The sequence below is a fragment of the Cebus imitator genome, unplaced genomic scaffold, assembly GCF_001604975.1.
Source record: "Cebus imitator isolate Cc_AM_T3 unplaced genomic scaffold, Cebus_imitator-1.0 Scaffold444, whole genome shotgun sequence".
Lineage (NCBI taxonomy): Eukaryota > Metazoa > Chordata > Mammalia > Primates > Cebidae > Cebus > Cebus imitator.
In genome coordinates, this window is record NW_016107759.1 from 3,122,509 (window position 1) to 3,150,233 (window position 27,725).

At 56.3% G+C, this 27,725-nt stretch overlaps 3 protein-coding genes and 2 pseudogenes across 5 annotated transcripts in view; all 5 read left to right on the forward strand.

Moving 5' to 3' along the window:
* Positions 1-6,122, forward strand: part of MMP25 (matrix metallopeptidase 25) — a 14,447-nt gene extending 8,325 nt beyond the window's left edge. The window contains exons 3-9 of the mRNA XM_017510820.2: positions 1,251-1,331; positions 1,986-2,568; positions 2,664-2,745; positions 2,878-2,960; positions 3,530-3,682; positions 3,760-4,017; positions 4,175-6,122. Coding sequence (XP_017366309.1) covers positions 1,251-1,331; positions 1,986-2,568; positions 2,664-2,745; positions 2,878-2,960; positions 3,530-3,682; positions 3,760-4,017; positions 4,175-4,446 — 1,512 coding nt within the window. The 3' untranslated portion in view covers positions 4,447-6,122. The remainder of the gene's footprint in view (positions 1-1,250; positions 1,332-1,985; positions 2,569-2,663; positions 2,746-2,877; positions 2,961-3,529; positions 3,683-3,759; positions 4,018-4,174) is intronic.
* Positions 6,123-12,079: 5,957 nt separating this feature from the next.
* On the forward strand, positions 12,080-15,770 carry LOC108290977 (interleukin-32-like). The gene is made up of 6 exons (XM_017511128.2): positions 12,080-12,280; positions 13,629-13,667; positions 13,806-13,865; positions 14,234-14,260; positions 14,430-14,489; positions 15,228-15,770. Exons 1-6 carry the CDS (start codon positions 12,266-12,268, stop codon positions 15,522-15,524), a joined length of 498 nt encoding a protein of 165 aa, XP_017366617.1. The 5' UTR covers positions 12,080-12,265; the 3' UTR covers positions 15,525-15,770.
* LOC119468526 lies at positions 15,752-15,874 on the forward strand (annotated as a pseudogene).
* A 6,121-nt stretch (positions 15,875-21,995) lies between these two features.
* On the forward strand, positions 21,996-26,135 carry LOC108290980 (interleukin-32-like). 3 transcript variants are annotated; one of them, XM_037732305.1, is made up of 7 exons: positions 21,996-22,339; positions 22,603-22,645; positions 23,994-24,032; positions 24,171-24,230; positions 24,599-24,625; positions 24,795-24,854; positions 25,593-26,135. In XM_037732305.1, the coding sequence occupies exons 2-7, from the start codon at positions 22,631-22,633 to the stop codon at positions 25,887-25,889; spliced, it is 498 nt and encodes a 165-aa protein (XP_037588233.1). In that variant the 5' UTR covers positions 21,996-22,339; positions 22,603-22,630; the 3' UTR covers positions 25,890-26,135. The 3 variants fall into 3 exon arrangements, with proteins under 3 accessions (XP_037588233.1, XP_037588232.1, XP_017366627.1); XM_037732304.1 differs by having other exon boundaries at positions 21,997-22,339; positions 22,600-22,645; XM_017511138.2 differs by lacking the exon at positions 21,996-22,339 and having other exon boundaries at positions 22,445-22,645.
* Positions 26,117-26,239, forward strand: LOC119468527 (annotated as a pseudogene).
* The last annotated feature ends 1,486 nt before the right edge of the window (positions 26,240-27,725 follow it).

Below are 27,725 nucleotides of genomic sequence, written 5' to 3' on the forward strand. Positions count from 1 at the left end.
TGTGCAGAGGCAGGGATGGATGGGTGGACGGATGCATGCGCAGAGGCAGGGATGGATGGATGGACGGATGCATGTGCAGAGGCAGGGATGGATGGATGGATGGATGTATGAGCAGAGGCAGGGATGGATGGGTGGGTCTGGATGGATAGAAGGGGGTAGGACGTTTTTATCCTGGAGGAGGTGATCAAGCCTAAGTCCTCACACCAGGCAGGGTGGGAGGCAGGAGATGACCTTGGGGATATGCAGCTGTGTGCCCCAGTGCACCAGAAGTTACAGATGACATTGATGTCCTGTCCTGATGAAACAGGAAACACATTTGTCATTGAAGAGTTGGAAGCTGGGGCTGGGTAGAAGCTTGAGGGGCTGTGGGCCTGGCATGGAGCTGCCTGCTGGAGCCCGGGGCAAGGATGATAGGAGATGCCCCTGTGGACTGCCCTCTAGGAATCTCATGGGGCTGGGGCTGCACAGTTGTGCTTGTGTAATTTACCCAGATGCATGGCGTGACAAGGGTGCAGGAAGAGGTGCACGGCCCGGAAGCCTAGTGTGGCTAAGGAGAGGCAAGGCAGGGAAGAAAGTGAAAGATGACTGATATTGCCCTGATTGAGACACCAAACTTCCTCCAGTTTCTCAGAAAGAGGACTCAGAAGAACAAGAGAACGTACAGTGAACCTGGAAATTCATCGGTGCGAATGTGATTTCACCAAGACCACTGAAACCCCTGCTGAGAGGCAGGCCGGCAGAGCCAGGGTACCTGGCCACTACCTTGAAGTCTCTATACCTCAGTTTCCTCCTTTGTAAAATGGGCATAGGAGATAGGTTTGGTGAGAAGTGAATGAAAACGTGTTTGCTACCCTCAGGACTCACATTTCATGCTTAGACACTTAGCGAGTGGCTTTAGGGACCGAGAGAAATTTGCTTTTCAATTCACCAAGTCATTACCTATGAATCTGCCCGAACACTGCTGACCTTAGAGCTAGTTGTGAAACAGATCGGCATGGGGTCATCGGTGCCTCCCTGCGGTGTTGCCACACTGTGTCTCTGTCTTGGTCTCTTTCGGCCTCTCAGCAGTGGGAGCAGGAGCCAGCAGGCAGCTCACGGATCAATGAGCTGGGCTTGCAAAGCGTCTTGGTCCTGGCAGTCCTGGCGCCTGGGCTGAGTCCCGAGGGAAGAGGCTGCTGTGGTGGGAAGAGGCTGGGAGCGAGGCTGGGCACTGGGGCCAGCAGGCTGTGGTCTGAGAGTGCCTGCTGCAGGAGCTCCATGTTTCCAAGGAGATGGAGGAAGACCTGAGTGGGGGTGGTAAAGGGTGGGGAGATGAGGCGCTGAAGCGGTGGGTAGGGAGATGGGGGAGGGGGAATGGAGGACTCAAGGGATGTGGGGAAGGAACGTGCCTGGAGGAGGGATTGGGGCAGGAATGGGGGCAGGTCTTGGGTTAAGGACAAGGACCTACATCCCCAGCAGATGTGGGTGGCAAGGGGGAGAGGGGTGGGGGTCGCTGACCATAGACTGGAGCTGTGGGGAGGGGATGCTCCCAGGTGTGGCACTGCCTGCAGAGAATGGCCCACACTTTGCAGGTTCCTGCCCCGGCCCCACCGCCCCCTCGAGTTTCTTTTCTTTCTTTTTTTTTTTTGAGATCAGTTCTTATTCTGTCGTCCAGGCTGGAGTGCAGTGGCACAGTCATGGCTCACCCTCCTGGGCTCAAGCAATCCTCCTGCCTCCCTGCCTCAGCCTGGGACCTGAGTAGCTGGGGCCATGGGCGTATGCCACCACTCCCGGCTAATCTTTTGATTTTTTTTTTTTTGTAGAGACAGTGGTCTCCTTATGTTGCCCAGGCTGGTCTTGAACTCCTGGGCTCAAGCAATCCTCCTGCCTCCCTGCCTCAGCCTGGGACCTGAGTAGCTGGGGCCATGGGCGTATGCCACCACTCCCGGCTAATCTTTTGATTTTTTTTTTTTTGTAGAGACAGTGGTCTCCTTATGTTGCCCAGGCTGGTCTTGAACTCCTGGGCTCAAGCAATCCTCCCACCTGGGCCTCCGAAAGTGCTGGGAAATCAGGCGGGAGCCACCACACCCAGCTGTTCCCTGTCAAGTTTCTCTGCACAAAGTGTTCCCTTTTCAGGGGAGGGGCCCATCTGTTTGTGTAAGATCGCCCCTTCCTCTGTGCGTTCTCTGGGTCTCTTCAGCCTGTGGTCCAGTGTCCAGCACCGCCATGCTGATTGGGTGACTGGAGACAGGAATGATGGAAGGTTGGGGAGGGCCTGGGCAGGGGAATCTGGGGCCATCTCTGAAGGGTGTCCTGCTGTTCCTGTTGGCCAGCAGCTGCACTCAGGGCCTTCCTGTGCCCGCCCTTCCCAGTGCAGGAGTGGCCTCAGCTCCTGCCCACTTTCCCCTACAGATGGCGAGGGGACCGACCTGTTTGCAGTGGCTGTGCATGAGTTCGGCCATGCTCTGGGCCTGGGCCACTCCTCGGCCCCCAACTCCATCATGAGGCCCTTCTACCAGGGCCCAGTGGGTGACCCAGACAAGTACCGCCTGTCTCAGGATGACCGTGATGGCCTGCAGCAGCTTTATGGTAGGGGGAGGGGGCCTGCCCCAAACCATCACGTGCCCTGCCCAGTGTCCTCTGCAGCAGGGCCAGGGGAACCACACTTGCCTCTTTCCCCACAGGGAAGGCACCCCAAACCCCACATGACAAGCCCACAAGGAAACCCCTGGTTCCTCCCCAGCCCCCGGCCGTGCCCCCAGACAGGTGAGTCCCCCACCACCTGTGACCTTGGGTGACCTGCTGCCCAGCCTCAGTGCCCTCAGATGGGGATGGTGGGGTCCCTGCCTTGGAGGAAACAAGCCCCCAGTGTCTGCTCACCTCTCCTTTCCTCCCCAGCCCATCCTCCCCGATCCCTGATCGATGTGAGGGCAATTTTGACGCCATTGCCAACATACGAGGGGAAACTTTCTTCTTCAAAGGTGAGTCATTTCTCGTGTCCCCTGACCTCACATATGTTGACTTCCTACTCACTTCAAGTGACCCACTGGGGCTGTGGGCTTACCCTGGAAGTGAAACTTTTTTTTATTCTCCTTCTTTGGGACAGAGTCTTGCTTTGTTGCCTGGGCTGAAGAGCAGTGGTGTGATCATGGCTCACTGCAGCCTCAAAATACTGGGCTCAAGCAATCCTCCCACCTCAGCGTCCCTAGTAGCTGGGACCACAGGCACAGGCCACCACGCCTTGCTAGTAATTTTGTAGACATGCAGGCTCTCACTATGTTGCCCAGGCTGGTCTCAAGCTCCTGGCTCAAGTGATTCTCCCATCAGCCTCCCAATGTGCTAGGATTACAGGTTTGAGCCACTAGGACCGACCAGTGCAGCTTTTAGTGCTAAAAAGGGAAAAGCCCCAGGCAGGCCAGGAGGCGCTGGTCACCCTAGATCCACTGCATCCTTGATTTCCAGATGGGAGCCCTCCACGCAGCCGCACACCCTGGGGGAGGAGACCTCCTGCTATTTCATGCCTTTCTGCCGACCCTTTCGTCCCCTGCAGGCCCCTGGTTCTGGCGTCTCCAGCCCTCCGGACAGCTGGTGTCCCCGCGGCCCGCGCGGCTGCACCGCTTTTGGGAGGGTCTGCCCGCCCAGGTGAGAGTAGTGCAGGCCGCCTATGCCCGGCACCGAGACGGCCGGATCCTCCTCTTTAGCGGTGAGTGGGGCCGGCGGCGGGGCTCGCTGGGCCCGGTGCGGGGAGCCCACCCTGACCTCCCGGCCTCCGCTCTGCAGGTCCCCAGTTCTGGGTGTTCCAGGACCGGCAGCTGGAGGGCGAGGCGCGGCCGCTAACCGAGCTGGGGCTGCCCTGGGGGGAGGAGGTGGACGCCGTGTTCTCGTGGCCGCAAAATGGGAAGACCTACCTGGTCCGTGGCCGGCAGTACTGGCGCTACGACGAGGCGGCTGCGCGCCCGGACCCCGGCTACCCTCGTGACCTAAGCCTCTGGGAGGGCGCGCCCCCTTCTCCCGACGATGTCACCGTCAGCAACACAGGTGGGGAGCGCAGGCACCTGCGGGTTACTGGGCCTGGGGGTGGGGAGAGGGGTGCGGGGAATGGGGACGTGGAGGCCACCCTGGGGGAATGGGGGTCTTTGGGCAGCAGGGCGGGGCGGGTCGGGGCGGGCCCGGGACTCAAGCTGTCCTCCCCCAGGTGACACCTATTTCGTCAAGGGCGCCCACTACTGGCGCTTCCCCAAGGGCAGCATCAAGTCCGAGCCTAATGCCCCCCAGCCCATGGGGCCCGAGTGGCTGGGCTGCCCCGCCCCCAGCGCTGGACCCCGCGCCCCCAGGCCCCCCAAAGCGACCCCGGAGTCCAGAGGCTGCGATTGTCAGTGCGAGCTCAACCAGGCCTCAGGACGGCGGCCCGCGCCCCTCCCGCTGCTCCTCCTGCCCCTGCTGGTGGGAGGTGTCGCCTCCCGCTGATGGGCCCATCCCGACAGAACAGCGCCCTCCACGGACGAGTCAGCCGCCGCTGGACCGGGTCGGGATTGCGAGGCGCTGCGGAGGCCTCTTGTCTGTTCCCAGGGACTGGGGCTTGCGCGCGGACTAAGCGAGGCGGATCTCCCGCGGAGCGGCGCCGGCGGGGACTGGTCGCTCCTAGCGCTGGTCGCCCTTGGCGCTGGGCTCAGCCTCCGAGGGGTCCGGCGCTCTCGGCGCCACCTCCGGAGCCCGCGCCAGGGGGCGCCCGCGCGCAGAGACCAAGCGTCGGTCACCGCCCCCGTCCTTCCTCCCCGAAGCCGCCAGGGGGCGGTCGGACCCTCCCCAGCCCGGAAGGGGCGGCGAGGAGGGCGGGCCCGCGGCGGCACCCGAAGGCAGCAGCTGTTCCCCACCGCGCGCTGCCTTCGCAGGACCGGCCTTTTCCGTGAAGAGCCAGCTTTTCTCCGAGAGCCGGGACTCTCCGCAGCCCCGCCCCGCCTGACCACTGTGGCTGGCGTTCCTGGATCGTTAGGGGACCGGCCTGCCTGCGAAGCTGGTCTCTCTCCCACCAGCTCCTCTCCCACCCGCAGTTTCTCACCCCGTTTTGCTCCCATGACGCCCCCCTATAGTCACTGCCACATTGGTGGGGACCCGGGACTCAGATCCAGACCCAGCCCAGAGACCACCCATGAGGATCCATGCTCCATATCTTGGGTGGTGGCATCAGTGGCGAGAGGGACCCCATTAACCTGGTTTCCATCCTCCCCAGGCCACTCAGCCTGGGCACCTTCCTGGTCCCAGAACTGCCTCCCATTTAATTGGGCACCCTTCTATCCCCAAGAAGCCCTTCCCTGCTTGCACCCTGAAGAACACGGCATGGATCCCATCAACTCAACGCTGGTGGAAAGACGAGGACGAACCCTAGCTCAGGCACAGTCAATGCCTCCTCAGCACTCCTGGGTGGCCCTAGTTCTAGAGTGAGGGGTGGGTGGAACCTGGGGCCACCTTGTTCACCCTGTCCTCACTCCCCACAGATTGTGGATCTAAATGATTGCTTCTAGAACTATTCTTCTAGATTATTCCACATCAGAATTACTGGGAAATTTAAATTTGCAGATCCCACACCTTACCCTGAATCCTCACTTAGGGTGGGGTCAGGAAATGCATTTTCACTAGTTGGGGGCGTTGCGGGGGCCAGCCGCTGGCTGTCTCGTGGCATTTCTGTGGCTCTGTGGTGTTCCCCCACCCCAGGACCAATCTCTTCATATCTTCTCTGCAGAGCCACACTGACGGCCTGACCTCCATGGGTAGAGTCACTTAGGGGCCACTTCCTAGGTTGCCATCTAGCCTCAGTGGCCCCACAGTGCTTCCTGGAGCCAAGGCTGTGGGCAGCCACCGGGAAGGGTTGCCCCTTCCCTTGAGGATGGCAGGCAGGAGGCTTTGGTCGTTACCTGGGAATTCTAGGCTGCTAGGAAATGATTTTGGGCCTCTGTCAGTTTCTTTTCCATGTATGAGGAGGCAGAAACTTGTATTTTAGAAGCTTATTCATCCCACTCAGGACAATAAAAATGAATAGACAGGCCAGGCGCAGTGGCTCACGCCTGTAATCCCAGCACTTTGGGAGGCCAAGGCGGGTAGATCATGAGGTCAACAGATGGAGACCATCCAGGCCAGTATGATGAAACCCCATCTCTACTAAAAATACAAAAATTAGCTGGACGTGGTAGCACTGGCCTGTAGTCTCAGATATTTGGAAGGCTGAGGCAAGAGAATTGCCTGAACCCGGGAGGCGGAGGTTGCAGTGAGCCGAGATTTGGCCACTGCACACCAGCCTGGTGACAGAACGAGACTCTGTCTAAAAAAAAAAAAAAAAAAAATAGACAGAAATTCTTCTTCTGAGCATTGATGGACTTGGGGAGAAGTGTGGTGGTGGGAACTGGACCGACCTGAATCTCCTTGCTTTGCAGAAGAAGGAATCCAGGGTTGATGGAGAATCTAAAAATAAAGAGTTGGGGAGGGTTCGGTGGCTCATGCCTGTAATCCCAGCACTGTGGAGGGCCGAGGCAGGCAGATCATTTGGGGTCAGGAGTTTGAGACCAGCCTGGCCAACATGGTGAAACCCTGTCTGCACTAAAAATATATTTTAAAAAATTAGCCCGACATGGTGGTACAAGTCTGTAATCCCAGCTACTCAGGAGGCTGAGGCAGGAGAGTCACTTGAACCTGAGGGAGGTTGCTGTGAGCCGAGATTGCACCACGGCACTCCAGCCTGGGTAACAGAGCAAGACTCCATCTTAAAAAAAAAAACCAAAAACTAACAAAAAAGATAAATAAATAAATAAGAAAAAGAAGAAAGAAGAGTGGGAGGAAGAAGCAGAGAGGAACTCAAAAGTTGGTTATGAGGCACCCAGCGGAGGGATGGCCACTGTGGAAGAGACTGCCTCGTGACTCCATGCAGAGTTTGACAACCTTTAAAGCTGTATGTCTGCTACACAAAAATGTCATGTGAAAGTGATTACTTTTATTTTTTAAATGGTGTCATTTGAAAATGGTATATTCTCACCGGGTGCGGTGGCTCATGCCTGTAATCCCAGCATTTGGGAGGCATAGGTAGGTGGATCAAAGGAGGTCAGGAGTTCAAGGCCAGCCTGGCCAACATGTTGAAGCCCTGTGTCTACTAAAGATACAAAAATTAGCCAGGCGTGGTGGCATGTGCTTGTAATTGCACCTACTCCAGAGGCTGAGGCAGGAGAATTGATTAAACCTGGGAGGCAGAGGTTGCGGTGAGCCAAGATCATGTCACTGCACTCCAGCTTGGGCAACAGAGTGAGGCTTAGACTCAAAACAAATAAATAAAATAAAAAATAAGCCAGCCATGGTGGCTCATGCCTATAATCTCAGCTTTTGGGAGGCCGAGGTGGATCACAAGGCCAAGAAATCAAGACCATCCTGGCCAACGGGGGGAAACCCAGTCTCTTTTTTTTTTTTTTTGGTAAAAATATAAAAATCACCTGGACATGGTGGCAGGTGCCTGTAATCCCAGCTACTCAGGAGGCTAAGGCAGGAGAATTGCTTGAACTCAGGAGGCAGAGATTCCAGTGAGCAGAGATCGTGCCACTGCACATCAGCCTGGGCCACAGAGCAAGACTCCACCTCAGAAAAAAAGGAAAGGAAAACAATAAAGAAAGTAGATGAGTGGTTGTCCATGGAAGTGAGGATTGGTGGTGACGTCGCAGAGGCAGGATTCCTCTCAGGTGATGAACATGTTCTAAAGTGGGTGGTGGCGATAGTCACACAGTTCTCTGCTTTGAATTGCATCGCCTGTGAATTACGTCACCATAAAGCTATAAAAACAGGGAACAGTCTGGATGGATGACAAGATGCCTTTGGATGGTGGCCTTTGTGAGAGTCGCGGAGGGGCTAGGGTTGCCGGGCGAGAGACAGTCTCTTGGAGCTGAAGCCTAGAGCAAGACTTTAGCTGGTGCACGAGTGGCTTCCTTCTCTCTCCCACTCTACAGTTCAGAGATGGCTCAGGGAAAGATCTGGACTTCCTAACTGTGGAGAGGGGGCTGCACGCAGTGGAATGGACTCCTAAGTGGCAGGCAGGTGACAACCAGTGTCTAGTCCACCCGAGTGAAGATTTCACCAGGAAAGCGTGGTTTCTAGGTTCTGTCTCTCCGGGTCCCCTTTGAGAATATAATGGGACACATTGTGTCCATGCTGGGCTAATTTTTTTTTTTTTTTTCTATTTTTAGTGCAGACAGAGTTTCACCATGTTGCCCAGGCTGGTCTCAAACTCCTAACCTTGTGATCTGTCCGCTTCGGCCTCCCAAAGTGCTGGATTTCATGTGTCAGCCACCATGCCTGGCAGACCCCTGCCCTGTCTTGATGTCGGTGTGGGCAGGGTGTGCCCAGCCCCTGAGCTGGGGGTGCACAGCTAGGAGCTGCCCCCAGCCTCCCCCAGCACATAGTGGCAGAGCCCTGCCTTCAACTCAAGCCACAATGGGGGCCCTGGCCTCGTGACCAAGCAGACACAGCCATCGTGTCACAGCCATGGAGGGGAATGCAGAGAAGGGGAGTCTGGGAAAAGTCCCTCCTGTCCATGGTGCTGTGGCCAAGAAACCAACACCTGTGGGCTTCCATCTCCCAGACTCAAGTAAAGGCTGAGAGGCCTGGGTGTGGCCAGGGCCCGGGGCTGAACACCCCCACCTGCAGACCCTGAATGGTGCCCCCATTCCACAGGAGCTCACTCCTCTACTTGAAAAAGAAAGAGATGCATTATGGCGCAGAGGCAACAGACCGCCTGTCCAGGAAGTTGAGGATCCCGAAACCCAGGAGCCCGAGGAGCCCAAGGAGGGCTTCCAGGCCATGCTGCAGCGGCTGCAGACGTGGTGCCAGATGGTTCTGGCCTGGGTGAAGCAGGTGGCGGACGTGGTCCATGAAGTACAGACCTTCTGGAAAGAGTTTGAGAGTTTCTACTGCTCTTTGGCAGAGCTCTTCATGTCCTTTTTCCAGCCCTTAAGGAGCCTCATGATGGGGAAGGGGGAGCTGACACCCTAGAAGTGCTCTGAACCCCAGGGAAGCTACTGACACCACCTTTGCCCTCCCTGTCACCATGTACCCATCCTGATCCCTCCCTCCGCTCTCCTGTGCCCCACCCCCCTCCTGGCGTTCCTGCTGCAGCTCTGACCTGGCACTGTCACGACGGCATCTTAATAAAACTTGCTTAGACTTGCCTGGCAGAGGGGGTACCGTGATCACAAAGGTGGTTTTCCCAGGGCAAGGCTTATCCGTTTCTGTATTAGTCCATTCTTCACATCACTGTAAAGAATGCCTGAGACGGGGTAATTTATGAAGAAGGTTAATTGACTCACAGTTCCACAGGGCTGGGGAGGCCTGAGGAAACTTACAATCATGGGGGAAGGTGAAAGACAATCAAGGCACGTTCTATATGGCAGCAGGAGAAGCCGGCAGGGGGAACTGCCAAACACTGTTTTTTGTTTTTTTTTTTTTGAGATGGAGTTTTGCTCCTGTCGCCCAGGCTAGAGTGCACTGCCCTTTTGACCATGCTCCTGTGATCACAGCCACCTAATACCACAAAACGCATGGCAAATTTTGTCTTTTTAGTAGAGCCGGGGTTTCTCCATGTTGGTCAGGCTGGTCTCGAACTCCTGACCTCAGGTGATCCACCCGCCTCAGCCTCTCAAACTGCTGGGATTACAGTTGTGAGCCACCGCACCCAGTCCACTGACAAACACTTTTAAAACATTAGATCTTGTGAGAACTCGCTCCCTTACACAATACTGCTGCATTGCCAGGACCCCGTGAAAGCTCTGCCTGTCTGGGAACAGGTGCTTTTCTTTGGCCTTCCCCACGGCTCTTGCCTCTGGAAAGTATCCCAGATGTGAGATACGCAAGAGTTGCTCATTCATTTGTAAAATGGTTATATGAAGGCCACGCTTTATTTATGGGGGACTGGGATACTAGATGACGTTAGAAGTGTCTGTGATTGGGCCGGGCGCGGTGGCTCAAGCCTGTAATCCCAGCACTTTGGGAGGCCAAGGCGGGTGGATCACGAGGTCAAGAGATCGAGACCATCCTGGCCAACATGGTGAAACCCCGTCTNTCCAGCACAGATATCCTGGTTAAAGTACAAGGACATAGAATGTACTACGTGCCTGTAAGCATGGCGTGTCTAACAGCTACAAAGGATAGGGCTTAACAAAGTTATTAGCACACCTGCTCTTTAACAAGAAAGAAAACTATTAAAAGGAACTTTTCTACTTCCTACAACCAACATGGTGAAACCCCATCTCCACTAAAAATACAAAAATCATCTGGGCATGGTGGCACGTGCCTGTAGTCCCAGCTACTTGGGAGGCTGAGGCAGAAGAATTGCTGGAACCCAGGAGGCAGAGGTTGCAGTGAGCTGAGATCGTGCCACTGCACATCAGCCTAGACAGCAGAGCAGGATTCCATCTCAAAAAAGAAAAACCATAAAGAAAGTAGATGAGTGGTTGTCCATGGAAGTGAGGATTGGTGGTGACGTCGCAGAGGCAGGATTCCTCTCAGGTGATGAACATGTTCTAAAGTGGGTGGTGGCGATAGTCACACAGTTCTCTGCTTTGAATTGCATCGCCTGTGAATTACGTCACCATAAAGCTATAAAAACGGGGAACAGTCTGGATGGATGACAAGATGCCTTTGGATGGTGGCCTTTGTGAGAGTCGCGGAGGGGCTAGGGTTGCCGGGCGAGAGACAGTCTCTTGGAGCTGAAGCCTAGAGCAAGACTTTAGCTGGTGCACGAGTGGCTTCCTTCTCTCTCCCACTCTACAGTTCAGAGATGGCTCAGGGAAAGATCTGGACTTCCTAACTGTGGAGAGGGGGCTGCACGCAGTGGAATGGACTCCTAAGTGGCAGGCAGGTGACAACCAGTGTCTAGTCCACCCGAGTGAAGATTTCACCAGGAAAGCGTGGTTTCTAGGTTCTGTCTCTCCGGGTCCCCTTTGAGAATATAATGGGGTACATTGTGTCCAAGCTGAAATCCTCACCCCAGGACCTCAGAATGTGCCCTTATTTGGAAACAGGGTCATTATGGAGGTGATGAAGTGACAATGAGGACACTGGGGTGGACCCTACTTCAATATGACTGGTGTCCTTATGAAAAGGGGAAGTGTGGACAGTCAGCCAGAGAGAACACGATGAAGATGAAGATGGCCATGTACAAGGGCAGGAGAGAGGCCGGAACAGGATCCCAGCTCCACGCCCTCAGAAGGACGCAGCACTGCCCACCCTGACCTTGGACTTCCAGCCTGCAGACTGTGCGAGAAGAGATGTCTTGAGTCAGGGCAGCCCCAGGAAGCCATCCCGAGGTCAAGGCTGTGGTTGTGCTCAGCTGGGGTGGGGCTTGGCCACCAGGGTGGGGCATGAGGAGGAGGTGGGAGGCCCAGCCAGGCTGGTGGGTCAGAACCCGTGGGGCTAGAGAAGCCGGCAGGGGAGCCTCAGGATTGCTGGGACCAGTGACCTTTGGCCCCCGCCGGCCTTGCCTTGGCCCAGAAGGGGTCAGGAGAGCCTGGCCCGCCAAGCTCAGACGGTCAGCAGGAAGCCTTGCGCCCTGCAGAGGGTCCTATCTTGTCCCGCAGGTAGTTCTACATCACCACTAGCCACCCCTCCGACCTGCACAGGCCTCCGCCCTCCAGAGCCTCCTTTTAGGTCTGGCAGGTCCTGCCTCCTCACCCAGAAGCTTCTCTGGCCCTCTGGAGTCGGGGCACGCCTCATGCAAGGACAATGCCCACATTCCTTTGTCCTCGGATTCCACTTGGCTGAGGTCTCCTTCCTGGGCTCCCGGGGTTTCCCGAGCCTGCTTTCGAAAGTCTGGCCTTTTCCTCTGTCCCTCCCTGTCTCAGGCTGGTGGGGTGGGGGAAGCAGCCCATTCCTGGGCTCAGAGAATCCCACCCCAGCTCAGAGGGTGCAGGACCGCAGCCAGGGACAGACCTCATCCCTCCCAGGGACTCCAGACCACTGTCTCTCTCAGGTAAGTCTCTACCTCTGTCTGTCTCTGTGTCTGTCTCTTTTTCAGCCGCTCAGCCTGGCCTGCCCTGGGAGAGGCTCCACCCATTACTCCCCCTCCACCAATAAAACCAGCTGAGTTTGTGCTAGACTGGGTAGAGAAGGCAACTGTCTCAGTGGTGCTGGTTCCTCCGGGGTGGGGAGTTGGGGTCTCTGAAGGTGAGGACCCTCTGAGGAGAAGGGTGCTTCTCTGAGACACTTTTCCTCACACCTGTCACTCACCAGCAGGTCCTGGCTCCTGGAACTCCTGGCCACCATGGGCATCACCAAGGTGAGCGAGAGGCTGCGTGTGCTTTTGTGGACTTGTCTGATAAAACACTGTAAGGTCGCAAGTGCCCTCAGTATTTCCCAGCTGCCTGTGTGTGAGGCTGTCAGGGGCGCCCAGTGACAGGTCAGCGATGGGATAAAGGTATTGTTGGAGGCGCTGGAGAAGGGCTGGGGTGCAGAGGAGAGAAAGCACCAGGCCCAGGAGCCCCTCACAGCCCAGAGAGCCTGGGGCAGCGGCAGGCAGCGCTCTCCTGGAAACCGCTCAGACAGCGCTTCTTTCAGGACCTGGCTCAGGGGGGCAGGCCCGAGAGCAGGGCCCAGGCATGGGCCTGGGTGCGTCTTCCTCCTTTCCTGGGTGCCCTCCCACTTCCCGTCCTCTACCCCTGCCCCACCCCAAATGAGAGGCCCACCAGACCCTCCAGGGAGCTCTGTGGCCCGTGACAATGCGATTTTCCAGGCTGTGGCCTGGCCTGGGTTCAAGACAGGGACCTGGAGGATATGTGGCTCCCACAGGCCGGCACGTGGCCTGTGTCATGGGAAATGGGGCTGGCAGGATGGGACCATCACTGCCTCCAAGTGTGCAGACAGCTGCCCTGCCCAGAACACCTCCCAGGCCCTGCACAATCTGTGGTGACGCTCACCACTCCGCGGTGAGGGAAGCTGGGCATATCACCCCCCAGACTAGGGCCTTCACATGGGGGCTCAGCGGGGAGTCTGTGGGGTGCCTCCTGCCTCTGCAGGTGCAACCACATGTCTGCAGGAAGGAGTGGCCCGGGCACTGTGGGCACAGGTTGGCAGTTGGAAAGAGCGGCAGGTTGTAGGGTGGACCTACCTGGCACCCCTGAATCTTAATCAGCTCCTCAGAGAGGAATGGCCACTGTGACCGCCCTAAAAGTTTTTTCTTGGCCACCTCTCACCTGGGACCACAGTGAGTGTGGGAATTCCAGCTGAGCCAGCCTGCTCCAGGGCAGCGTCCATCCCCCCGTGTGTGTGCATGGAGGAGGGTGTGTGTGCAGGGGAGACACCCCAGGGTCATGTAGGTCCTGCTCTTGGAAGGAAGGGTCACCCAGGCCTATGCGGGCCCTGCCTTTGGGCCTGCCCCGCTGAGCTGGCTCCTGAGATGAGCGCTCTCTGAACGGTTTCCAGGAGAGCCCTGCCTGCCCCTGCCCTGGGCTCTCTGGGCTGTGAGGGGCTCCTGGGAGTGGTGTCTCCTCTCATCCCGCACCCCTGCCGTGAGTGTGTGTGTGTGTGTGTGTGTGTGTGTGTGTGTGTGTGTGTGTTTGTGTATAACTTCTCTTTGGGGAAAGGGTAAGGTTACGCATGGGGCCTAAGTGTCACCATTATTTCTGCAGAACCAGTCTGATGACATTAAGAAACTGAATGCCAGAATGGTAATGCTTTTCCCCACGTCTGCTCATGGGTGAGGGGTCTGGGTCTCAGTCTGTGACACTGAGGACACTGTGGGCCACCTGGGACCTGGGAGGGACAAGGATCAGGCCCTTTGATGCCAACTCTGCCTCTCTTCACAGCATCAGTTGGTAGACAAATTTACTGTTACAATGAAACATGAGGAATCAGAACCTGAAAAGGTAGGTGGATTTTCCCTCCATCACCAGGTCAGATATCTCCGCCCTCAGGCTCCCCACGCTGTGGGGAGCTCAGGGTAAGACGGATGAAGAGGGACCCGAAGGCTCCCTCATCCCTTACCCTGGGCAAAGGCTTGCACCTGGGTGGCAGTGAGTGCACGGGTGGGGGATCTGGACCACCAGGGAGACTAAGGGAGGCATCCGAGCCCCAGGGCTCCTTGAGGAAATGACAGGGGTGGCAGATGTGGCCTGGGACCCTGCTGGACCCAGTTCGGGGTGTGTGGGAGCTAAGGACTGGCGGGGCGTGAGGACTGGCTGGTGTTGAGCGCAGGGGAGGCTGGGCCTGGAACCATGTGCTTTGCTCCTTACAGGTGAAGTCGAGCATGAATGATCTGGAGGTGAGCCTCGGCCTCCCCGCCCACCAAGCTTAGTCCCTGGGTCTTAGGCTCCACAGGTTACTAGGTCTGGGCTCTGGGTCCCCTTGGGAATCAACCTGGAGCAGTGGGGGCCACAGTGGGGAGGGGGCAGCAGGAGCAGCCTGAGCACCCTGTGTCTTCCTCTCCCCAGGACAACTTCAAAGAGTGCATTTTGGACACTGTGAATGATTGTTATCAGGGACAGCACCCGGTGAGTATGCAGCACCCATCTGTGTGCCTTTCCTCCCTTCACCTTTGCCCTGTCTTTTTTTTTCGACATGGAGTCTCACTTTGTCACCCAGGCTAGAGCGCCATGGAGCAATCTGGGCTCTCTGCAACCTCCCTCTCCCAGGTTCAAGTAATTGTCCTCCCTCAGCCTCCTCAGTAGCTGGGATTATAGACGTGCACTACCATGCCAGGTTAAATTTTATTTTCTACTTCTAGTGCAGACAGGGTTTCACCATGTTGTCCTGGCTCGTCTTGAACTCCCAACCTTTTGATCTGCCTGTCTTGTTCTCCCAAAATGCTGGGATTTCATGCGTGAGCCACCGCACCTCTCAGACCCCTGCCCTGTCTTGATGTTGGTGTGGGCAGGGTGTGCCCAGCCCCTGAGCTGGGGGTGGAGGGCTGGGAGTCACAGCCAAGCTGGGACCTGCCCCCAGCTTCCCCCAGCACACAGTGGCAGAGCCCTGCCTTCACCTCAAGCCACGATGGGGGCCCTGGCCTGGTGACCAAGCAGACACAGCCATCATGTCACTGCCATGGAGGGAAGTGGAGAGGAGGGGAGTCTGGGAAAAGTCCCTCCTGTCCATGGGGCTGTGGCCAAGAAACCAACACCTGTGGGCTTCCATCTCCCAGACTCAGGAAAAGGCTGAGAGGCCTGGGAGTGGCCAGGGCCTGGGGCTGACACCCCCACCTGCAGACCCCGAATGGTGTCCCCATTCCACAGGAGCTCACTCCTCTACTTGAAAAAGAAAGAGATGCATTACGGCACAGAGGCAACAGACCGCCTGCTCTGGAAGTTGAGGATCCCGAAACCCAGGAGCCCGAGGAGAGCTTTTGTGACAAGGTCCTGAGATGGTTCCGCGCCATGCTGCAGCGGCTGCAGGCGTGGTGGCAGAAGTTTGTGGCCTGGGTGAAGGAGATGGGGGCAGCCGTGGTCCATGCAGCAAAGGCCCTCTGGAATGTGTTTGAGAGTTTCTGCTGCTCTCTGCCAGAGCTCCTCAGGTCCTTTTTTCAGTACTAAGGAACCCCATGGAGGGCATGGAGGAGCTGACAGCCCAGAAGTGCTCTGAACCCCAATGAAGCTTCCGATGCCACTTTTGCCCTCCCCCTCACTTCGAACCCACCCTGACCCCTCCCTCAGCTCTGCTGTGCCCTGCCCCGCTCCCACACACCCAGCCCCCCTGCCTGGCGTTCCTGCTGCAGCTCTGACCTGGCACTGTCACGATGGCGTCTTAATAAAACGTTCTTAAACTTACCTGGCAGAGGAGATACTATGATCAGAAAGGTGGTTTTCCCAGGACAAGGCTCATTCGTTGCTGTATTAGTCCATTTTCACACTACTGTAAAGAATGCCTGAGACTGGGTAATTATAAAGGAAAGAAGTTAATTGACTAACAGTTCCACATGGCTGGGGAAGCCTGAGGAAACTTACAATCACAGGGGAAGGTGAAAGAGAAGCAAGGCACATTCTGCATGGCAGCAGGAGAAGCGGGGCGTTGGCAACTGCCAAGCACCTTTTTTTTTTGAGATGGAGTGTTGCTGTGTGCAGTGGGGTGATCTTGGCTTAACACAACCTCCGCCTCCCAGGCTCAACTGATTCTCCTACCTCAGCCTGTGGAGTAGCTGAAATTAGCCTGGCTGATTTTGTAGTTTTAGTACTGATGGGGCTTCACCATGTTGGTCAGGCTGCTCTGACCAACATGAACTCTTTGACTCCATGTCTCACATCCAGGGAACTCTGATGAAAGGGTGGTTCCCAGGGCCTTGGGCAGCTCCGCCCCTGTGGCTCTGCAGGGTCCACTCCCCACAGCTGATTTCAGGGGCTGGTGTGGAATGCCTGTGGCTTTTCCAGACACACGGTACAAGCTCTTGGTGGATCTACCATTCTCGGGTCTGGAGGACAGTGGTCCTCTTCTCACAGCTCCAGTAGGCAGTGCCCCAGTGGGGACTCCGCGTGGGGGCTCCAACCCTGCATTTCCCCTCTGCATTGCCCTAGTAGCTGTTCTCCATGAGAGCCCTGCCCTGCAGCTGGCTTCTACCTGGTCGTGCAGGCATTTTCCTACATCACTGAAATCTAGGCAGAGGCCCCCAAAGCTCAGCTCTTGTCTTCTGCACACCTGCAGGCCCAGCACCACGTGGAAGCTGCCAAAGCTTGGGACATGCACCTTCTGAAGGTACGGCCTGAGCTGTACCTTGGCCCTCTTTAGCCACAGCTGGAGCTGGAATGGCTGGGACACAGGCCGCCATGTCCCAAGGCTGCACAGAGCAGCGGGGTCCTGGGCCTAACTTGAATTTCTCTCCAGAAAATGGTTTTTTCTTTTCTACCATACCGTCAGGCTGCAAACTTTCCAATCTTTTCCAGTCTGCTTCCCTTTTAAGTGTAAGTTCTACTTCTAAAGCATCTCTTTGTGAGTGCATAGAGCCAGGCAGTTTCAGGAAAACACAGATCACGTGTTGAATGCTTCGCTGCTTAGAAATTTCTACTGCTGGTGGGGAGTGGTGGCTCACGCCTGTCATCACAGCACTTTGGGAGGCCGAGGTGGGTGGATCACGAGGTCAGGAGATAGAGACGAAACCATCTTGGCCAACATGGTGAAACCCTGTCTCTACTAAAAATACAAAAACTAGGCCAGGTGCAGTGGCTTACACCTGTAATTCCAACATTTTGGGAGGTCGAGGTGGGTGGATCACCTGAGGTCAGGAGTTCAAGACCAGCCTCAGCAACATGGAGAAACCGTCTCTACTAACAATATAAAATTAGCCAGGCAAGGTGGTCCACGCCTGTAATCTTAGCTACTTGGGAGGCTGAGGCAGGAGAATCGCTTGAACCCAGGAGGCAGAGGTTGGTTGTGAGCCAAGATCTTGCCATTGCACTCTAGCCTGGGCAACAAGAGCAAAACTTCATCTCAAAGCAAAAAAACAAAACAAAATAAAAATTAGCTAGGTGTGGTGGCACATACCTGTAATCCCAGCTACTCGGGAGGCTGAAGCAGGAGAATCACTTGAACCAGGGACTGTGATGTTGCAGTGAGCCGAGATCATTCCAATGCACTCCAGCCCACCCCTGCCCTACAAAAAAGAAATTTCTGCTACAAGACAAGCTAAATCATCTCTTTCAAGTTCAAAGCACCACACGGCAGGGGCAAATGCTACCAGTCTCTTTGTTAAAGCACAGCAAGGGTCTCCTTTACTCCAATTCCTAGCAAGTTTCTTATCTCCATCTGATATCCCCTCAGCCTGGACTTAATTCTCCGTATCACCATCAGCATTTTGCTCAAAGTCATTCAGGAAGTCTCTATGAAGTTCCAAACTTTCCCACATCTTCCTGTCTTCCTCTGAGCCCTCCAAACTGCTCCAACCCCTTCCTGTCACCCAGCTCCAAAGTTGCTTCCGCATTGTCAGGTTATTTTATAGCAGTAGCCACGCCTGTTATGAATTTTCTCTATTGGTACATTTTCACACTGCTACAAAGAATACCTGAGACGGGGTAATTTATAAGGAAAAAAGGATTAATTGACTCATAGTTCCACAAAACTGGGGAGGCCTCAGGCAACTTACAATCATGGTTGAAGGCGAAGGGAAAGCAAGGCATGTCTTACATGGTGGCAGAAGAGAGACAGAGACAGGGAGAGAGAAAGCAGGGAACTGCCAAACGTTTTTAAAATATCCGATCTCATTAGAACTCACTCAGTTTCACCAGAACAGCATGGGGAACCCGCCCCCATGATCCAATCACCTCCTCCCATGTCCCTCCCTTGACATGTGGGGATTACAGTTCCAGATGATATTTGGGTGGGACATGAAGCCAAACCATCTCGATTGCACTCCGGATGTGCTGACCCCTGTGACTTCCACAAGTGTGGGACGCTTGATTGCATCATCTGTGGTAGTGGGCACTGCATTCATACTTTCCTCTGAAAGCAATACAATAAAATAACAGTTGCTCAAATGGAATCAGGTGCCTGCTTTCAGGCTTCTCTGACAGGCGGGCACAGGGAGGCAGGGGGCCCAGTAGTGACAGCAGAGAATGTGGCTCCGATGGACATATCCCGGTTACAGATGTGGAAGAGCAAGGCCAGGCCCCTGACTTCCTTATGGATAATGGTGCATGGGTCTCGGTAACCTGGTGGGTTGGTTGAGGACTAGAGGACTTCAGCCTGGTGCGTCCTTGATCACAGAGCAGTAAGCACAGAAGCCGGCCCAGGACTCAAGCTCTGCTCCCCCAGGTGACACCTATTTCTTCAAGGGCGCCCTCTACAGGCGCTTCCCCAAGGGCGACACAAAGACCGAGCCAAACGTCCCCCCACCTCCACCTCCCGAGCTCATGGGCCCAAGTAGCTGGGCTGTCCCACCCCCAGCTCTGGCCCCCGAGCCCTCGGGCCCCCAAAGCAACCCCCGAGTCCGAAACCTGCGATTGTCAGTGCGAGCTCAACCAGGCCTCAGGACCGCAGCCTGCGCCCCTCCCGCTGCTCCTCCTGCCCCTGCTGGTGCGAGGTGTCGCCTCCCGCTGATGGGGGGCCCATCCGGAAGGAACAGCGCCCTCCACGGCCGAGTCACCCGCCGCTGGACCTGGTTGGGGGTTGTGAAGAGCTGCGGAGGCCCCTTGTCTGTTCCCAGGGACCGGGGCTCCCGCGTGGACTAAGCAGGGCGGATCTCTCGCGGAGGGCGGCGGCGGGAATTGGTCGCACCTGGCGCTGTGCTCAGCCTCAGCTGGGTCCTGCGCTCCCCGCGCCGCCTCCGGAGCCCGCGGGCGCCCGCACGCAGAGACCACGCGTCGGCCACCGCCCCCGTCCTTCCCTCCCTGTGGCCACCAGGCGGCGGTCGGACTCGCCCGAGCCCGGGGAGGGGCGCCCAGGAGGGCCGGCCCACTGGGTCACACGAAGGAAACCGCTGTCCCCCGCGCTCGCTGCCCCCGCAAGACCGTCCTTTTCCGGGAAGAGCCAGCTTTTCTCCGAGACTCTCCGCAGCCCCGCCCCGCCCCGCCTGCCCACTGTGCCTGGCCCTCCTGGATCATTTGAATACCGGCCTGACTGCGAAGCTGGGCCCAGCCCCTCTCCCACCTGCTCCCACAATGCCCCCTATAGTCACTGCCACATTGTTGGGGACCCGAAACCCAGCCTGGGACCCAGCCCAGAGACCGCCCTGAGGACCCAGGTGCCATGTCTTGGGTGGTGGCATCAGTGGCTGGAGAGACGACCCTCGCTCTCCAGACTCCGTTAACCTCGTTTCCAGTCACCCCACTTCCCCCCCAAGGCCACCCAGCCTCCCTGGGCCCATAACTGCCTCCCATTCAATTGGGCACCCTTCTGTTAGGGTCACAGCAAGGCAAGCGCATAGACCCTCTCCCCTTTCTCCCGTGCTAAGCCGAGCTCATAACAAAAACAGCCTAGGCCGGGCAAGGTGGCTCAAGCCTGTAATCCCAGCACTTTGGGAGGCCGAGGCGGGTGGATCACGAGGTCAAGAGATCGAGACCATCCTGGTCAACATGGTGAAACCCCGTCTCTACTGAAAATACAAANAACGTAGATGAGGCTAGGCACAGTGGCTCATACCTGTAATTCCAGCACTTTGGGAAGCTAAGGCGGACAGATCACTTGCAGTCAGGAGCTCGAGACTTCCTGATCAATGTTGGAAACAGATGCTCGGTGCTGCAAAGAAAAATTAGCACTGAGACAGAGGATCTTTCAGCAACATAATTTTTACTTCCTGGACTGCTGGAAGGGTACCCTCGCTAGCCATCCTGCCATGGGAGCACAATGAACAAAGGAAAACACAGAAATTTATCCCTTACCCATCCTTACTGCTGTGTCTGATCTCCATTGGCTGGAGTCAGACCTCACAATCTAAACTAAAACCCAATTGGCTAAAAGCTTAAAACTTTCTAAACAGGTAAAAGCAATGGAGAGCTGGGACAGGCCTGTGAGCATGTCCAGCACAGATATCCTGGTTAAAGTACAAGGACATAGAATGTACTACGTGCCTGTAAGCATGGCGTGTCTAACAGCTACAAAGGATAGGGCTTAACAAAGTTATTAGCACACCTGCTCTTTAACAAGAAAGAAAACTATTAAAAGGAACTTTTCTACTTCCTACAACCAACATGGTGAAACCCCATCTCCACTAAAAATACAAAAATCATCTGGGCATGGTGGCACGTGCCTGTAGTCCCAGCTACTTGGGAGGCTGAGGCAGAAGAATTGCTGGAACCCAGGAGGCAGAGGTTGCAGTGAGCTGAGATCGTGCCACTGCACATCAGCCTAGACAGCAGAGCAGGATTCCATCTCAAAAAAGAAAAACCATAAAGAAAGTAGATGAGTGGTTGTCCATGGAAGTGAGGATTGGTGGTGACGTCGCAGAGGCAGGATTCCTCTCAGGTGATGAACATGTTCTAAAGTGGGTGGTGGCGATAGTCACACAGTTCTCTGCTTTGAATTGCATCGCCTGTGAATTACGTCACCATAAAGCTATAAAAACGGGGAACAGTCTGGATGGATGACAAGATGCCTTTGGATGGTGGCCTTTGTGAGAGTCGCGGAGGGGCTAGGGTTGCCGGGCGAGAGACAGTCTCTTGGAGCTGAAGCCTAGAGCAAGACTTTAGCTGGTGCACGAGTGGCTTCCTTCTCTCTCCCACTCTACAGTTCAGAGATGGCTCAGGGAAAGATCTGGACTTCCTAACTGTGGAGAGGGGGCTGCACGCAGTGGAATGGACTCCTAAGTGGCAGGCAGGTGACAACCAGTGTCTAGTCCACCCGAGTGAAGATTTCACCAGGAAAGCGTGGTTTCTAGGTTCTGTCTCTCCGGGTCCCCTTTGAGAATATAATGGGGTACATTGTGTCCAAGCTGAAATCCTCACCCCAGGACCTCAGAATGTGCCCTTATTTGGAAACAGGGTCATTATGGAGGTGATGAAGTGACAATGAGGACACTGGGGTGGACCCTACTTCAATATGACTGGTGTCCTTATGAAAAGGGGAAGTGTGGACAGTCAGCCAGAGAGAACACGATGAAGATGAAGATGGCCATGTACAAGGGCAGGAGAGAGGCCGGAACAGGATCCCAGCTCCACGCCCTCAGAAGGACGCAGCACTGCCCACCCTGACCTTGGACTTCCAGCCTGCAGACTGTGCGAGAAGAGATGTCTTGAGTCAGGGCAGCCCCAGGAAGCCATCCCGAGGTCAAGGCTGTGGTTGTGCTCAGCTGGGGTGGGGCTTGGCCACCAGGGTGGGGCATGAGGAGGAGGTGGGAGGCCCAGCCAGGCTGGTGGGTCAGAACCCGTGGGGCTAGAGAAGCCGGCAGGGGAGCCTCAGGATTGCTGGGACCAGTGACCTTTGGCCCCCGCCGGCCTTGCCTTGGCCCAGAAGGGGTCAGGAGAGCCTGGCCCGCCAAGCTCAGACGGTCAGCAGGAAGCCTTGCGCCCTGCAGAGGGTCCTATCTTGTCCCGCAGGTAGTTCTACATCACCACTAGCCACCCCTCCGACCTGCACAGGCCTCCGCCCTCCAGAGCCTCCTTTTAGGTCTGGCAGGTCCTGCCTCCTCACCCAGAAGCTTCTCTGGCCCTCTGGAGTCGGGGCACGCCTCATGCAAGGACAATGCCCACATTCCTTTGTCCTCGGATTCCACTTGGCTGAGGTCTCCTTCCTGGGCTCCCGGGGTTTCCCGAGCCTGCTTTCGAAAGTCTGGCCTTTTCCTCTGTCCCTCCCTGTCTCAGGCTGGTGGGGTGGGGGAAGCAGCCCATTCCTGGGCTCAGAGAATCCCACCCCAGCTCAGAGGGTGCAGGACCGCAGCCAGGGACAGACCTCATCCCTCCCAGGGACTCCAGACCACTGTCTCTCTCAGGTAAGTCTCTACCTCTGTCTGTCTCTGTGTCTGTCTCTTTTTCAGCCGCTCAGCCTGGCCTGCCCTGGGAGAGGCTCCACCCATTACTCCCCCTCCACCAATAAAACCAGCTGAGTTTGTGCTAGACTGGGTAGAGAAGGCAACTGTCTCAGTGGTGCTGGTTCCTCCGGGGTGGGGAGTTGGGGTCTCTGAAGGTGAGGACCCTCTGAGGAGAAGGGTGCTTCTCTGAGACACTTTTCCTCACACCTGTCACTCACCAGCAGGTCCTGGCTCCTGGAACTCCTGGCCACCATGGGCATCACCAAGGTGAGCGAGAGGCTGCGTGTGCTTTTGTGGACTTGTCTGATAAAACACTGTAAGGTCGCAAGTGCCCTCAGTATTTCCCAGCTGCCTGTGTGTGAGGCTGTCAGGGGCGCCCAGTGACAGGTCAGCGATGGGATAAAGGTATTGTTGGAGGCGCTGGAGAAGGGCTGGGGTGCAGAGGAGAGAAAGCACCAGGCCCAGGAGCCCCTCACAGCCCAGAGAGCCTGGGGCAGCGGCAGGCAGCGCTCTCCTGGAAACCGCTCAGACAGCGCTTCTTTCAGGACCTGGCTCAGGGGGGCAGGCCCGAGAGCAGGGCCCAGGCATGGGCCTGGGTGCGTCTTCCTCCTTTCCTGGGTGCCCTCCCACTTCCCGTCCTCTACCCCTGCCCCACCCCAAATGAGAGGCCCACCAGACCCTCCAGGGAGCTCTGTGGCCCGTGACAATGCGATTTTCCAGGCTGTGGCCTGGCCTGGGTTCAAGACAGGGACCTGGAGGATATGTGGCTCCCACAGGCCGGCACGTGGCCTGTGTCATGGGAAATGGGGCTGGCAGGATGGGACCATCACTGCCTCCAAGTGTGCAGACAGCTGCCCTGCCCAGAACACCTCCCAGGCCCTGCACAATCTGTGGTGACGCTCACCACTCCGCGGTGAGGGAAGCTGGGCATATCACCCCCCAGACTAGGGCCTTCACATGGGGGCTCAGCGGGGAGTCTGTGGGGTGCCTCCTGCCTCTGCAGGTGCAACCACATGTCTGCAGGAAGGAGTGGCCCGGGCACTGTGGGCACAGGTTGGCAGTTGGAAAGAGCGGCAGGTTGTAGGGTGGACCTACCTGGCACCCCTGAATCTTAATCAGCTCCTCAGAGAGGAATGGCCACTGTGACCGCCCTAAAAGTTTTTTCTTGGCCACCTCTCACCTGGGACCACAGTGAGTGTGGGAATTCCAGCTGAGCCAGCCTGCTCCAGGGCAGCGTCCATCCCCCCGTGTGTGTGCATGGAGGAGGGTGTGTGTGCAGGGGAGACACCCCAGGGTCATGTAGGTCCTGCTCTTGGAAGGAAGGGTCACCCAGGCCTATGCGGGCCCTGCCTTTGGGCCTGCCCCGCTGAGCTGGCTCCTGAGATGAGCGCTCTCTGAACGGTTTCCAGGAGAGCCCTGCCTGCCCCTGCCCTGGGCTCTCTGGGCTGTGAGGGGCTCCTGGGAGTGGTGTCTCCTCTCATCCCGCACCCCTGCCGTGAGTGTGTGTGTGTGTGTGTGTGTGTGTGTGTGTGTGTGTGTGTGTTTGTGTATAACTTCTCTTTGGGGAAAGGGTAAGGTTACGCATGGGGCCTAAGTGTCACCATTATTTCTGCAGAACCAGTCTGATGACATTAAGAAACTGAATGCCAGAATGGTAATGCTTTTCCCCACGTCTGCTCATGGGTGAGGGGTCTGGGTCTCAGTCTGTGACACTGAGGACACTGTGGGCCACCTGGGACCTGGGAGGGACAAGGATCAGGCCCTTTGATGCCAACTCTGCCTCTCTTCACAGCATCAGTTGGTAGACAAATTTACTGTTACAATGAAACATGAGGAATCAGAACCTGAAAAGGTAGGTGGATTTTCCCTCCATCACCAGGTCAGATATCTCCGCCCTCAGGCTCCCCACGCTGTGGGGAGCTCAGGGTAAGACGGATGAAGAGGGACCCGAAGGCTCCCTCATCCCTTACCCTGGGCAAAGGCTTGCACCTGGGTGGCAGTGAGTGCACGGGTGGGGGATCTGGACCACCAGGGAGACTAAGGGAGGCATCCGAGCCCCAGGGCTCCTTGAGGAAATGACAGGGGTGGCAGATGTGGCCTGGGACCCTGCTGGACCCAGTTCGGGGTGTGTGGGAGCTAAGGACTGGCGGGGCGTGAGGACTGGCTGGTGTTGAGCGCAGGGGAGGCTGGGCCTGGAACCATGTGCTTTGCTCCTTACAGGTGAAGTCGAGCATGAATGATCTGGAGGTGAGCCTCGGCCTCCCCGCCCACCAAGCTTAGTCCCTGGGTCTTAGGCTCCACAGGTTACTAGGTCTGGGCTCTGGGTCCCCTTGGGAATCAACCTGGAGCAGTGGGGGCCACAGTGGGGAGGGGGCAGCAGGAGCAGCCTGAGCACCCTGTGTCTTCCTCTCCCCAGGACAACTTCAAAGAGTGCATTTTGGACACTGTGAATGATTGTTATCAGGGACAGCACCCGGTGAGTATGCAGCACCCATCTGTGTGCCTTTCCTCCCTTCACCTTTGCCCTGTCTTTTTTTTTCGACATGGAGTCTCACTTTGTCACCCAGGCTAGAGCGCCATGGAGCAATCTGGGCTCTCTGCAACCTCCCTCTCCCAGGTTCAAGTAATTGTCCTCCCTCAGCCTCCTCAGTAGCTGGGATTATAGACGTGCACTACCATGCCAGGTTAAATTTTATTTTCTACTTCTAGTGCAGACAGGGTTTCACCATGTTGTCCTGGCTCGTCTTGAACTCCCAACCTTTTGATCTGCCTGTCTTGTTCTCCCAAAATGCTGGGATTTCATGCGTGAGCCACCGCACCTCTCAGACCCCTGCCCTGTCTTGATGTTGGTGTGGGCAGGGTGTGCCCAGCCCCTGAGCTGGGGGTGGAGGGCTGGGAGTCACAGCCAAGCTGGGACCTGCCCCCAGCTTCCCCCAGCACACAGTGGCAGAGCCCTGCCTTCACCTCAAGCCACGATGGGGGCCCTGGCCTGGTGACCAAGCAGACACAGCCATCATGTCACTGCCATGGAGGGAAGTGGAGAGGAGGGGAGTCTGGGAAAAGTCCCTCCTGTCCATGGGGCTGTGGCCAAGAAACCAACACCTGTGGGCTTCCATCTCCCAGACTCAGGAAAAGGCTGAGAGGCCTGGGAGTGGCCAGGGCCTGGGGCTGACACCCCCACCTGCAGACCCCGAATGGTGTCCCCATTCCACAGGAGCTCACTCCTCTACTTGAAAAAGAAAGAGATGCATTACGGCACAGAGGCAACAGACCGCCTGCTCTGGAAGTTGAGGATCCCGAAACCCAGGAGCCCGAGGAGAGCTTTTGTGACAAGGTCCTGAGATGGTTCCGCGCCATGCTGCAGCGGCTGCAGGCGTGGTGGCAGAAGTTTGTGGCCTGGGTGAAGGAGATGGGGGCAGCCGTGGTCCATGCAGCAAAGGCCCTCTGGAATGTGTTTGAGAGTTTCTGCTGCTCTCTGCCAGAGCTCCTCAGGTCCTTTTTTCAGTACTAAGGAACCCCATGGAGGGCATGGAGGAGCTGACAGCCCAGAAGTGCTCTGAACCCCAATGAAGCTTCCGATGCCACTTTTGCCCTCCCCCTCACTTCGAACCCACCCTGACCCCTCCCTCAGCTCTGCTGTGCCCTGCCCCGCTCCCACACACCCAGCCCCCCTGCCTGGCGTTCCTGCTGCAGCTCTGACCTGGCACTGTCACGATGGCGTCTTAATAAAACGTTCTTAAACTTACCTGGCAGAGGAGATACTATGATCAGAAAGGTGGTTTTCCCAGGACAAGGCTCATTCGTTGCTGTATTAGTCCATTTTCACACTACTGTAAAGAATGCCTGAGACTGGGTAATTATAAAGGAAAGAAGTTAATTGACTAACAGTTCCACATGGCTGGGGAAGCCTGAGGAAACTTACAATCACAGGGGAAGGTGAAAGAGAAGCAAGGCACATTCTGCATGGCAGCAGGAGAAGCGGGGCGTTGGCAACTGCCAAGCACCTTTTTTTTTTGAGATGGAGTGTTGCTGTGTGCAGTGGGGTGATCTTGGCTTAACACAACCTCCGCCTCCCAGGCTCAACTGATTCTCCTACCTCAGCCTGTGGAGTAGCTGAAATTAGCCTGGCTGATTTTGTAGTTTTAGTACTGATGGGGCTTCACCATGTTGGTCAGGCTGCTCTGACCAACATGAACTCTTTGACTCCATGTCTCACATCCAGGGAACTCTGATGAAAGGGTGGTTCCCAGGGCCTTGGGCAGCTCCGCCCCTGTGGCTCTGCAGGGTCCACTCCCCACAGCTGATTTCAGGGGCTGGTGTGGAATGCCTGTGGCTTTTCCAGACACACGGTACAAGCTCTTGGTGGATCTACCATTCTCGGGTCTGGAGGACAGTGGTCCTCTTCTCACAGCTCCAGTAGGCAGTGCCCCAGTGGGGACTCCGCGTGGGGGCTCCAACCCTGCATTTCCCCTCTGCATTGCCCTAGTAGCTGTTCTCCATGAGAGCCCTGCCCTGCAGCTGGCTTCTACCTGGTCGTGCAGGCATTTTCCTACATCACTGAAATCTAGGCAGAGGCCCCCAAAGCTCAGCTCTTGTCTTCTGCACACCTGCAGGCCCAGCACCACGTGGAAGCTGCCAAAGCTTGGGACATGCACCTTCTGAAGGTACGGCCTGAGCTGTACCTTGGCCCTCTTTAGCCACAGCTGGAGCTGGAATGGCTGGGACACAGGCCGCCATGTCCCAAGGCTGCACAGAGCAGCGGGGTCCTGGGCCTAACTTGAATTTCTCTCCAGAAAATGGTTTTTTCTTTTCTACCATACCGTCAGGCTGCAAACTTTCCAATCTTTTCCAGTCTGCTTCCCTTTTAAGTGTAAGTTCTACTTCTAAAGCATCTCTTTGTGAGTGCATAGAGCCAGGCAGTTTCAGGAAAACACAGATCACGTGTTGAATGCTTCGCTGCTTAGAAATTTCTACTGCTGGTGGGGAGTGGTGGCTCACGCCTGTCATCACAGCACTTTGGGAGGCCGAGGTGGGTGGATCACGAGGTCAGGAGATAGAGACGAAACCATCTTGGCCAACATGGTGAAACCCTGTCTCTACTAAAAATACAAAAACTAGGCCAGGTGCAGTGGCTTACACCTGTAATTCCAACATTTTGGGAGGTCGAGGTGGGTGGATCACCTGAGGTCAGGAGTTCAAGACCAGCCTCAGCAACATGGAGAAACCGTCTCTACTAACAATATAAAATTAGCCAGGCAAGGTGGTCCACGCCTGTAATCTTAGCTACTTGGGAGGCTGAGGCAGGAGAATCGCTTGAACCCAGGAGGCAGAGGTTGGTTGTGAGCCA

Bases quoted from the DNA above. Each gene is read 5' to 3' on its own strand.
- LOC108290977 (XM_017511128.2), top strand. The intron at 14,261-14,429 runs GTGAGCCTCGGC...TCCTCTCCCCAG, and splicing joins CGAGCATGAATGATCTGGAG to GACAACTTCAAAGAGTGCAT. The intron at 14,490-15,227 runs GTGAGTATGCAG...CCCATTCCACAG, and splicing joins GTTATCAGGGACAGCACCCG to GAGCTCACTCCTCTACTTGA.
- LOC108290980 (XM_037732305.1), top strand. The intron at 24,231-24,598 runs GTAGGTGGATTT...TGCTCCTTACAG, and splicing joins AGGAATCAGAACCTGAAAAG to GTGAAGTCGAGCATGAATGA. The intron at 24,855-25,592 runs GTGAGTATGCAG...CCCATTCCACAG, and splicing joins GTTATCAGGGACAGCACCCG to GAGCTCACTCCTCTACTTGA.